Source organism: Glandiceps talaboti, chromosome 21, assembly GCF_964340395.1.
Source record: "Glandiceps talaboti chromosome 21, keGlaTala1.1, whole genome shotgun sequence".
NCBI lineage: Eukaryota > Metazoa > Hemichordata > Enteropneusta > Spengelidae > Glandiceps > Glandiceps talaboti.
The window spans coordinates 5,300,768-5,314,039 of record NC_135569.1 but is presented as its reverse complement, the minus strand read 5'-3'; the positions used below and the strand labels follow the sequence as shown (position 1 = coordinate 5,314,039).

Here is a 13,272-nt window from a genome sequence, read left to right as displayed (position 1 = left end):
TCGTTTTGGGTCGGTAATTATGATGGGGTCAGTATCCATGTCCATATCATAGTCATTATCGTCATAATTAGGTGGTGTTTCTGGTGACGGTGTGCTGTCAGTTTGTTGACTACTTTGACTGTCTTCGTCCATTAGCCGCAACTGTAAAAATAATAATAATAATAAATAACAGCTGGTTTTTATACAGTGCTTGCTCACTCTGTGCTCAAAGCAATAAGCCATTTTTCGTCTCACAGCAGATCTCACGAGATCCCACATCAGCCATTGCATTCATAGCAATCACAATTATAATTATTACCTTGGTATGGATGTATAGTGTTGCTTTTTTATATAGTGCTTTCCGACACTGCTAAAAATGTTTTATAATTATTACCCCTGACACAGATTTAAAGTAGCAGAAAGACCATTTATACTTTCTCAACTCCCATAAGCATTTTCACTTGAGTAAAAAACTCACAAACTCAGTTTATGCCTCTTTTTAAAATTTCCTCTATAGTGGGATGAATAAAGTGTTTGATTCTGATAGGAGTGATCGTTGAATAGAATTGTAAAAAACCTACCCTTTCTTCATGTATATTAAATGCCAATCGTCCATGTTTACCACGCATTCCTTTAGTCTTGCAAGTCATTGCCATTTTCTTACTCATCTTAAACTTATACTTGTTAGGTTTGGAAGGTTTGAAGAGTCCGAGCCTCTTAGAACAGCCAACATTGTAACGTTTAGCACAAGCCATAGAACAGAACCTCTTTGATCTTTTAAATTTCTGGGCTATATCCATCTTTCCGCAGAATTCACACTTCAGTAATTCTTGATTCTGATGGCAAGTGTCGTCTACTGGAAAACAGAGAAAGATTTAAGTGACCTAATGTGCATGACAAGTGTCATTACGGTGACATATATGCATATTAATGAGTAACATAACACCAACATGTCTATGGTATTATTTCACAGCTCAATCTGATTAATATCTGCATGATGTAGGAGTATACGAGTTTGTTGCAGAAGCTATACTCAGTCCAACTACAATGGCGAGCCAACTAGGAGACATGGACTTGAGAAAGTGTAAAATTGGGTTTGGTAAAATAAATGACAAGTCCTTTTGTCCATGTTAGGAATATAACTTGACTGCTTTAATACTTGATTTTAACTTGTCAGTTTTTATACAATGTGAATTATTTTAAAATGGGTTGGTTTTATACTTAGTTCTGATTTTTTTTTTATTCGATATTTTTTATTTTATTGTATTTTTTTCCCTCTGTGTGTGCTGTTATTTTCTTTCCTCATTTAGTCACTTTGCAATTTTTAACTTCAGTCTGTACAATGTGCTGAGACACACGTGTAGCGTGGTTTTTTTCTACAATAAATAAATAAATAATAACTAAATAATAATACTAATAATACATCTGTTTCCTTTATATACATCATATTTGTTTGTTTTTCATTTTGTCACTCGGTGAGTGATTGCGCACTCACTCCTACATGTAGAAGTATAATATCATAAACAATTGACAATAATCGAAGGAAACAGAAGTAATGAAGAAATCAAGTCATATTCACCACATCAGATTTTAATCAGATTGTACACAGCTATAATAGGTTTCGTAAAGGTCTTTATGTGATCTAAATTCACTCGGAATTCTTTATCAAATTATTCACAAGTACTCATATTTGTTGTCTGTAGTGTATTTTCACAGTGTCATATGGATGAGAAATGGCTCTTCACTTTTGATTTTTTATTCAATTTAACAGCTTTTACTAAATATTCTACATAACAAAAATTGTTTACAGTGCTTCCAATCGAAGCATGAATAATGAAGTACTCCAACATAATGATACATTACTGAACTTGGCCTGATGCATGCATTGATGTAGATTTAGCTTTACTAGTCACAACAATGCCTACTCAGTGGCAAAGTTGAATAACAGTTTACTTTGATAATGCTGCCGAAACGGGCACACAATATTCATTGTTGCAAATAAACCCCGTCTATTGGTAGATATCATCATGGCTAGATGTACAGAGTGATGTATTAGACAACAAACCTCGGTAACTATTAGAGGCACCAAATTTGAATTTGTTATGATTGAAGTTTTCAGTAATGACACACAATTGTGGCACATCTTTGATCTGACCCTACTAAATTATGTACAAAGACACAGATCTACTTTGGTAATATATCAATATGTAGTTTGTCATTCATACTTTGATTGGAAGCACTGTAAACAATATAAACAAAATCTGTGCTGGCACTCAATAATTATAAACATCTAAAAAAAGTGCGCAAAATATTTTTTATTATACATGAGGAAATGATTTATAAATAAACTAGGTAAACAACTGTGATTAAGAAAAATTCACTTAAGATTTATTAATTATGTTGAATAAAACGAATAATAATCTTTGCTTTATTCTTCAAAATGAACTTTGAAAATTGGTCGTAATGGTTACACATTTTTTTTAGAAGTTGACAATATATAGCAGTCATGTGACTTTATATGACAAAAAGCCGACAACCAATCCTATCACTGGATATTAACCATGTGATTTTGTATTTAGAAATGTACAGCCAATCACATCATTGGATATCAGCCATGTGATTTTGAATCACTCCATATTTAGAAATGTACTGCCAATCACATTACTGGATATCAGTCATGTGATTTTGAATCATTCCATATTTAGAATCACAGGGTAGATTTCTATCACAAAGTCAACTCTTACCTAGTTCTCGATCTCTAGGTATCTTTTCTTTCCTTTCCTTGGTGGTCAGTGGTAAACTTTCTTGATCAGATGATACGGATGATGAGCCTGTTTTCTTGGAAGGTGCCAAATCAGCCAACAATGCTGATTTACTGACCTGTGAATATATAATGTCTCAATTTCATAAAATATCTCTTTTTGGCGCGAGTCTGTGAACAAAATCAAGTGAGCAACCATCTTGAATAATCAATACATTATGACAATATCTCATCTGCCTTGAAGAATGTCATTGAAACTCGTATATTTAAATCAACCTAAACTAGTTAACCTGATTGACTGCCATCAACAACTCAATGCCCAATGGGGTGTGTTGTTGTGTTTACTGTTGTGTAAAATGGCACATCCTGTCAACTCTGTGATGCTCCAACGTTGCCAAAAAGCAGTCAACATTGACAGTATAAAAGGAACTCTGTGATTGGTCAGTTTGCTGCTGGATAATGACAGGTTGTAACTGTTGAGGACGCTCTATGATTTACGAGTTTCAATGACTTTCCTTCAAGACAGTTGACAGAGAGATAGTTGGTTGAACAATGAATATTCATGACTCATAAGTGCTTATTCCTTTCAGTGTAAAAAGTATCTCATGAATATTCATAGTCCAACCGTGAATATATTATTTCTGCTGACTCCATGACTCAATGTCCTATAGCAAAGATACTCTATAAAGGCACAAGATCAACTTGATGTTTCTCTGAAATCGCAAATATATTGTAGGTGGATGTAAAATCATGAAATTACTCTCCAGAACCAACAGTTTATGAAAATGCCTTTATTTCCTGGAATGGTGTTCCTCTTTAAGACGTTTATTACTGAGGCTAAAAAAACATGCTTGTACACCTTAGACAACTTGCATGTAACTCCCGCATTGCTTGAGTGTCCCCGGGAACTAATTTGGCTCCAGTAGTATAGTATAATAATATACTAGTAAATGCACTTACTGGGAATGGTTCCTTGGCCTCCTCTATGACAAAACCTTCAATAATGTGAGTGAGAACTTGTGGTCTGACAACTGCCTTCTGTGGTTCTTTTGGCTTCTCCATACCATCCTGGTTCTGTTCTTTTTCATGCTCATCTTCTCTCTCTTTTGCATTTTTCACATTACTGTCGCTGCTTTTGTTTGGGTTTCCATTGCCGTGGTTACCTCCAGCTGCTTTTGCACTACTCTGTAGCTGATCTTGACTAGTGTTTGTTGGTTTGTTGTCCTTCTTCTCTTCTGCTTTTGTTGCATTGTGGGGGTTCTGTGGGGGTTGATGATGCTGCTGTTGTACATGTTGTGGTGGTTGGTGCGTCGGTGGAGTTGTGGATGTTGGTGTTGGCGTAACTGTCACAGTTAGCAATGGTGACTGCTGCGTTTGGGGCTGCGGATGTACTTTTGTGGGTTCTGGTTTCTTGTGAAGCTTGCTGCTTCCACTGGGTTGTTGCCTATATGTATGTTGGGGTCTCATATCATGAGATCTTTCAAGTTTATATAATTTGGCTGGATTTGGAATTGTTAGTGTGGTTGGCATTGTGTGTAGATGTTTCACAGCGTTAACGTTCACACGTTTTTCAATTCGTGGTTGTCCAAGACTTTGAGCGGTGACAACAATCTGTTGCGGTTTGTGTGGATTCCCGGTCATATGTCGTACACTTGTCTGCGGTGGTACCATAACAGTTGCGATATTATGACGTGGAAGTGTTTGCGTTGTGACGACTGTGCTTGTTTGCATTGGTGGTTGCGCCGTGATTGCAGGTTGCCGTTGTGGACGAACAAAAATTGGCGTTTGTGTGGTGATGATAACATGTTGTTTTGGATCATGTAATGTTCCATGTGGTCCACGTATCGGACCATGTCGTCCCATCATTGGCTTGCCAAGTTTTCCATGAATGTTTCCCAAAGCAGATGTTCCAATAACAATACTACCGCCAGTCTTTCCGGGAAATTTTCCATGCTGTCCACCTGGTGACATTTGTGGAATGGATGTCACTGTTGGTTGCAGGGCATTCACTGTGGCTGTCAATGCATTTAAACTACCCGGATTAACATTGGATGGAGCCGTGGTACCAGCGTGGCCAGGGATACTAACAGTGGGACCACCTGCAGCACTTACAACTTGCTGTAACATAGCAATACTAGGTTGATTACCTGGGGCATTGGTACCAGTAGGAGATCTAGCAGACAGTGGTGGTGATGTCATACCTGTATAGTAAATATAGTATAATGTAGTTATAGTACACGATATCACATCAAACATATAGTGCCACTTTGGTGATGTCATACCTTAGTATATGGTATCATGATGCCATTACATACCCACATAGTGGTGATGTCAAAGCTATAGGTTATGATGTCATACCCACATAGTGGTGATGTCAAAGCTATAGATTATGATATCATACCCACATAGTGGTGATGCCAAAGCTATAGATTATGATGTCATACCCACATAGTGGTGACGTCAAAGCTATAGATTATGATGTCATACCCACATAGTGGTGATGTCAAAGCTACAGATTACGACGTCATACCCACATAGTGATGTCACACCTACAGATTATGACGTCATACCCACATAGTGATGTCATACCTATAGGTTATGATATCATACTTACATAGAGGTGATGTCATACCTATACGTTATATCATACCTACATAGTAATGTCAAAGTTATAGATGATGTCATACCCACATAGTGGTGATGTCATACCTACAGATTATGACGTCATACCCACATAGTGATGTCATACCTACAGATTATGACGTCATACCCACATAGTGATGATGTCATACCTACAGATTATGACATCATACCCACATAGTGGTGATGTCATACCTATAGGTTATGATATCATACCTACATAGTAATGTTAAACCTACAGATTATGACGTCATACCCACATAGTGATGATGTCATACCTACAGATTATGACGTCATACCCACATAGTGGTGATGTCAAACCTACAGATTATGACGTCATACCCACATAGTGGTGATGTCATACCTATAGGTTATGATATCATATCCACAGAGTGATGTCAAACCTAGAGATTATGACATCATACCCATATAGTGGTGATGTCATACCTATAGATTATGATATCATACCTACATAGTAATGTCAAAGCTATAGATTATGATGGCATACCTACATCATAATGTCTATGTCATACCTACATAGAGGTGATATAATACCTATAGATTATGATATCATACCTACAGAGTAATGTCTATATCATACCTACATAGAGGTGATATAATACCTATAGTCTGAGGGTGTGTATTAAATGTCATATCTCATGAGTGAAACACCAACCCTACATCATTTTGGCAGTAATTTCTATTCTACCATACCCTGTATTTGTTGGGGCACAGCAATAGTACCATGTGGTAGACCCTGTAGGAGAACTTGTTGATGTGCATATACAGGTAACTGTGTGGCTACACTGTATGGGACTTGCTGAACTGGTCTCTGTATCACCTGTAAAAAAACAACACAAAGAACAAAATAGTAAGAAATAATAAAAATACACCGCAAAATGTCTGAAGACTTTATGTAGTATATTTATAATCAAAGCTGATCATGTGGCAAGTTGAAGTTGTAATTTCACTTGATAGATACATGTAGAACTGTAAACATGGATATTTTCACTACTTCAAAATTTTGTGATTTTACAGTCTTCAGCTAGTTTCAAAGACTAATTTTTACTAATTACCACTGTGTTTATGTACAAGAAGACATTTTAGTCACTACATGTGTTTAAAGCATAGACCCCTGTTGGTGGCGGGACTATGGTTGAAGTCTTTAGTGAAAATTTCCAGGTTCCCAGTAACACTTTCAGTGGTTTATATCACTTCCCATGCTGTTATTACTTTGAATTGCATGCATTTCATTGGAATTTCAGTATTTAGGAATAACTAGATCATGCAAGATAAAATGTTACACAGAAAAATATGTATGCAGTCAATCATATTAACCCAATCAGAACTGTTCTAAGTTATTTATAATGGAAGGAAATTGTGACTGAGTGGCAACCAATGACAGTGATTGTGACTGAGTGGCAACCAATCACAGTGATTGTGACTGAGTGGCAACCAATCACAGTGATTGTGACTGAGTGGCAACCAATCACAATGACTGTGACTGAGTGGCAACCAATCACAATGACTGTGACTGAGTGGCAACCAATCACAGTGATTGTGACTGAGTGGCAACCAATCACAGTGATTGTGACTGAGTGGCAACCAATCACAATGACTGTGACTGAATGGCAAGCAATCACAGAGATTGTGACTGAGTGGCAACCAATCACAGTGATTGTGACTGAATGGCAACCAATCACAGAGATTGTGACTGAGTGGCAACCAATCACTGTGACTGTGACCGAGTGGCAACCAATCACAGAAAATCAACCACTTTCAACCAATACATTACAGTGTATGTATGAAGAAGAGTGAAACACACAGTCATAACCAATCAGAATTTTTCTATCTCATGCTAGTCAAACACACACTATAAAAAATCAGACTCCCACAACCATGGAGAGAAACAATAACACCTTTTCTAGCTTACGTTTTGGAGAGAAAGAATTTGCTATAAAACATACTCACAACCAATGAGAATATTGCAAATGTGAATAAAAACATTATGAAGATGACAGTAAGGGTTTAGTAAAATAACTATGAACTATGAACTATGAACTGTGACCTTTACTCTACAATGCACTGCAATCTAAGTAGCTTGATATACTTGCATGGTATAAACACCATACAGTGGATTACTTGCATGTATGTACTGGGATAACATAGTTTGCAGTATAAACCCTGTGTGAATTCGCTATGTTTAATAGAAACTTTGCTGTTAAACAAGATTATATGCATTGGTTTCATTCACTTTTGGTTATCAGCATAGAGTTGGCATTGATGCAAAGTTAGGTAGAAGTGACCTGTTGGTCTTGTTAGGAAACTACCATAAACATAATGTTAACTGCTTATATTGTTGTATTATTACAGTAACACACAGAAATAGTCAACAACACCTAACGGAAGTTACTTGGCAGGGCCTAATCAAGTACATGTATGTCACTTCTGCCTATACCAGCTCCATACTGATAAATACCAGCTCCATAGTGATAAACACTTGATCCATACTGATAAATGCCAGCCCCATACTGATAAATGCCAGCTCCATACTGATAAATGCCAGCTCAATACTGATAACCACTTGATCCATATTAATAAATGAAGTGAATGATACCAACACATTTTACAGCTGAGCAGTTGTCAATGAAACAGTTTTTCTCAGAATTCTTAATAATCTTTCCCAGTCCAAATAAATACACAAATTTACGATTTTGACATCAATAGTATCCCGACAACATCCCCCTCCCCACAAATGTAAGATATGACTTTCCTTTATGGACACTAACATTGGGATACAGTAGATATCGTAGTCAGAATGCCTTGATAATTCAAGATGAGACAACATTTTGACCTTGTTAGTATCCAGACACCCCCAACTACCACCACACCCCCACCCCCACCATCCTTGCATTGATTTTCATTTGACATACACCAATCCACAAAAGACCAGTTCATAAACTGTACCCAATGCAAGTAATCCTCTGTCTGGTATTAACACCAATCAATGAAAGTTATCTATCACCTATTCCCAACCTTTACCATATATATGTAAAATAAATGTATATGTTGTATGTAACACAGAACTGACCTGCAGTATTGTTTACTGCTAGTAACACACAGAATGCATTATAACCCCAAATAGTAAAATATCTCTAATTACATAGCTGTGGCTGTGTAAAATTACCATAAAATGTTATTATTTTATAATATCAGACAATATGGAAATCCTGGTTACAATGTATTTAGTTTTATAGTACAAATGGTTTTTGGACTATTTCAACTGTATTTCTCGAATGTGGCCAATTAAAGTTAACTGGTATTATATGTGATTGTCTCGCATTTAAGAGAAATCAGGATAAAAAAGTTACTACCGGTAGATTTCATAAACGGTTTCTGTAGATTTCAACTGTTATGGCTATATAATTTTGGAAGAATCACTGCTGAATCTCATAGTTCAGTTTTACTACATATCAAATTTCCAATCATCAGATTTTTGTTCATTTCTGTTCGGTGTGCGTTCATTTTTCCACCCCCGTGCCACCCACAATGTTTTCATTATTAGTTGGGAATAGTTGATAGAAGACAAGGTCATTGATAACACCATCAGGTTTACCTGTACTTGTCTCTCTGGACATAGTTGTACAGGTATGTGAGGTCTAACAGAGGATGTCATCATGTTGGTGGCCACAGCCGCCACACTATTCACAGCCAGATGTGGTCTGACTACAGCTGGAGAGCCTGAACCAGCAACACTTACAGTCAGGTGTGGTCGTACTATAGTCGTTGTCGACCCTGTTGAACCGGGATGCGGCCTCATCATTGTCGCAGTACTTGTTGCCCCTGGCGAATGTAGATGTGGTCTCACGACAGTTGCTGTTACGGTTACTCCAGTACGTGGACTCACTTTCATACTGTCTGGTATATCAACAGATCCGGTTGAACTGGTCACGTTTTGTCCAATAACACCTGTCGGACTCACAGCAGGCGATATTTTTCCAACTCCAGGTGGTGTAGTTGGGCTAAGTTTATGGTCACTCATTGTTTCCTAAAAAGTGGATTACACTCGGTGTTCTTGTTCTGTAGTAAAACCTACTACTAACACACTGGAGGAGAGAAATGAATATATGTATATGTTAGCATCACAAACACACAACATCAAAGGCTCAGTTGTGATCAGATTTAAAGGCAGAGGTTTCAATCCCAGGTTCTTGTTTTATCCGTCGTATTTTACTTAACAAGATACAACTATAATTTACAGTGTTTTTGTTAAGGGCGGTAAGCAGGTAAAATCTACCGGGGTTTGACAGTCATTTTACCAGGGGTTCCCTACCGTGTTTTTGTTAAGGGCGGTAAGCAGGTAAAATCTATCTGGGTTTGCCAGTCATTTTACCAGGGTTCCCTAACAAAATTATGGTAGATTGTTTGCGACTTTTGCCCCTTTCTATTACCGGGGTTCCCAACTTTAGCAAAAACAGTGTACAAGTATATTCTAAACTAATCTCTGATATATAGTTTTTCAAAACTCGCTATCTTTTCTGTGAATAAATGTGAAATTATTAAATTTTCAGTGATCTACTCAGAGATTTTACAGAACATGGGCTCACGACCTATGCTTCCAGCAATACAATAAATATCAATCAACATAACAAAGGAATCTATTCATATGCAAATTAACCGATATAGTCATTAGAAATTCCCCAGGAGACAATACTATTAGTACGCAAATTGGCACGAGTGCAGATTACTGGGCCAAGTTAAAGGCAAAATGATGGAACTAGACATATAATATTAAATAGCACAAATGATGACATTAAATTTTTTGCAATTATTCTCCGTTAGCCATGTATCTTTTATTTTCAGCTTTGTCCTGAGCACTGAGAGTCAAGATGCAGTGACATGTTTTTCTAACAAATTAAATCATTATTTTCAATTATCATATCTGAGATCAAATATTCTCATTTAAATAAAATGTCAAACTTGAAATTCTAGACGGGCTTACAATTAGAATGCAAATTTGAAACACAATTCAGTATTCATGAGCCACAATAGAAAGGGAAATTTCAAATCAAATTCTCTATTGGTATGGCTTCTCAGTTGCTGGTGAAATAACAATTTTCAAATAAAAAATTGCAAAAAAAGATAGAAAATATCACAATTAATTTCTCATTACCAGGTCCAATTATAATGGGAAATTTGAAATCACGTCGTATATTTAATAAGTACATTAGATAGACTGAGAATTTGAAAGTAACATCTTTTCAGTATTATGAGCTGGAAAATTGAAAATCTAATTTCATGCTCAAAATGAAATCACTGGGTATACAATTTATGCACCTTGTTCACTAAAGGTCACATGTGTACTACATATGTATCTAAAATTCAAATTCCCCTAATCTAATACATCATAATATGTCATTTGACTGCAATTAAAGTTTGACTCGCTGCATAGCCACACACTGTATTATGGAGTAGTGTGAGTGTATGTACTGCAGCAGAAATATTGAAGGGTCACTGAAACACATTTTATATTCTCCAAGAACGATTTAGATAGATACGAAACTGGCTTCCCACAGACCACTCATTACAAATATAAACAACAACATCCAACCCCAACTTATACACAGCGACACACAAACTCCTTGGAACAAAGAAGCTATTTTATGTCATCACATTGCAGGCTGAGATTTTGACAGGCACTAGTTTGAGTGCTTGCATGATTCCCATGGTGACATGTATGTGCACATATTTGTAATGACTGGTCTGTGGGAAGCCTGTTTCTTATCTATCTAAATTGTTCTTGGGGAACATAAAATGTATGATATGCACTTTCGTCGACCCTTCAATATTTCATCTCTGTACGGGTCTGTAGATGAAACAAAACTTTAGCCTTATGACTTACAGCTATTAAGCTGTGGGTGGGAAAGTCAGTGTGATAACGAATTTGGCAAGACTCTGAATCAAATTTACTATCCCTCACATTGACCCTCACTGGAATATTTTAAACCACAGACTGATACAGCAACATGCAAGTCTCTGGGCTATAATATATCATGGTGGAGAAAAAATGTTCATGTCTGGTTTCATTGTTTCTGGCTCACCCCTCCCATCCACCCTGACTGAGCTTCTTTATATACACATAAATGAGTTTGTCACTGATTCACTGTCACTGATACTGTTCAATCTCTATGCATGTGTCAAATTTATTATAATTGGAACTCATAAAATAAATAAACCCTGGAGTGCAGTAACACAAGAATTGTCTGGGTTATCACACAGATCAACATGAATGATTTCCAAATTGTTTCTGGCGATACCCTAGAGACGAACCTTCTTTATGCGCACACATAACTAACTGAGCTAAGCTTGCCACTGATGTTGTTCACTCTATCCCTATGTGTCAAATTTACTACAGCTGCTAGTAGATCTCATACCAGAATTAAAACCCCGGATTAACACAGCCAGTCTCTAGGCTATCGTGATGTAGAACAAATTGTATGATTTGTATTGTTTTGGCTTCTACCCCAGAGACAAACCTGTATGCATATAATTAATAAATTAGTGAGCTTGTCACTGATGTACATTGTAGTGCAATCTATGCCTAAGGAAATTTAAATCCTGACTGATATAGCAACTTGTAAGTCTCTGGGCAATAATGATAATGTACAATACATACATGTAACGTGTGCACTGTTTCGGATTCTGTGCTGGGAATAAATTTCTAATGTAGTACATATACATGTAGATCTGGCATTTCACTGATAAAATAGTCTAGAAAGAAAATGTGTGGGCTCGTTTTCTACGATCTCTTTTCCGCTGTATAGTCAAATGGATTTCTCTACCATGTCATTCCATTGTTTTCTCAATTTTTTCCTGATAGCACACAACATCCGTCAACAGCACATATCTGTAGAAACTATTATATATTGTTTCAACATGTATGATGGTTGAATAATATAAGAACTAATCAAATAGATGGCCACAGGTATGGGTTATTTTCTGAATTTGTCAGGTCAATATAGCCCCCCTCTCCCCACCAGATTCCCCTTCATCGATGCCCGGGGGGGGGGGGGGGGGGGGGGGGGGCCTTTAGAAAAAATCACTGACAACCAAGGTGCAAGACAGCGACAAAATTGGCACTGGTTCAACTGCAGCTGTACCACAACATTACTGTATTACATAACTGATAATTTTTCCTCGTTCGTCTTACATTGTTTCAAACAGACACATAAGTATTTGCATACATAAACTGTAGACAGTGTAGTGAGAAATGAACCTTACTTCGGGTATTTCAATTTTTAAAATAAATGCAACTGTTCTGCTTATCAAATCGCTAAAGGACACCTGCATTCAATAAAGGTAACCAAATTACCTTAAAACGTCAGAACTAATTTGCATATGAAAGACCCAATTTGGCGGAGACTGGCAAATAGGGTCATTCAGTCAGCCAAGCTATTGTTGTCGGCTGGAAAATCATCGACTAAATTTCATTCCCAGACTGCATGCTAATAGAACGGCGGCTACATTTCAATATCTCTGAAATATTTCCGCGACTATGAAATGGTCAAAATTATTAAACATCCCCGGAGAGGCAAAAAAGCTGTTTTAATTCTACACTCAAATTGACACTACTGTCTAGGCTGTTATTCTGCTATGCTCCAGTCGGTCTGCTGTGATGATTGGGGCACGATAAAAAAATACCTGACGAATTTGCCGTAAAAATCGTTCAATTTTCAATGATAGTCTTTATCAAGGATAGGTATGATTGACAATAACATAAACAATACGAAATAATTGAAACATCTTACCTAGAGCGCCATCAAAAGGAACATTTGGCGTGGAAAAATCCCACAAATGAACTCGCATGAAAACAATAACAGCTGATTTTAGAT

At 36.9% G+C, this 13,272-nt stretch overlaps 1 protein-coding gene across 1 annotated transcript in view; it reads right to left on the bottom strand.

Annotated features, from left to right (window-relative positions):
• LOC144451422 (uncharacterized) overlaps window positions 1-13,265 on the bottom strand; it is a 13,460-nt gene extending 195 nt beyond the window's left edge. Inside the window, exons 1-7 of the mRNA XM_078142256.1 lie at window positions 13,189-13,265; window positions 8,997-9,486; window positions 6,095-6,221; window positions 3,701-4,941; window positions 2,746-2,859; window positions 561-827; window positions 1-141 (exon numbers count right to left, since the gene is read on the bottom strand). The exon at window positions 1-141 is cut by the window's left edge and continues 195 nt beyond it. Coding sequence (XP_077998382.1) covers window positions 1-141; window positions 561-827; window positions 2,746-2,859; window positions 3,701-4,941; window positions 6,095-6,221; window positions 8,997-9,422 — 2,316 coding nt within the window. The 5' untranslated portion in view covers window positions 9,423-9,486; window positions 13,189-13,265. The remainder of the gene's footprint in view (window positions 142-560; window positions 828-2,745; window positions 2,860-3,700; window positions 4,942-6,094; window positions 6,222-8,996; window positions 9,487-13,188) is intronic.
• Window positions 13,266-13,272: the final 7 nt, after the last annotated feature.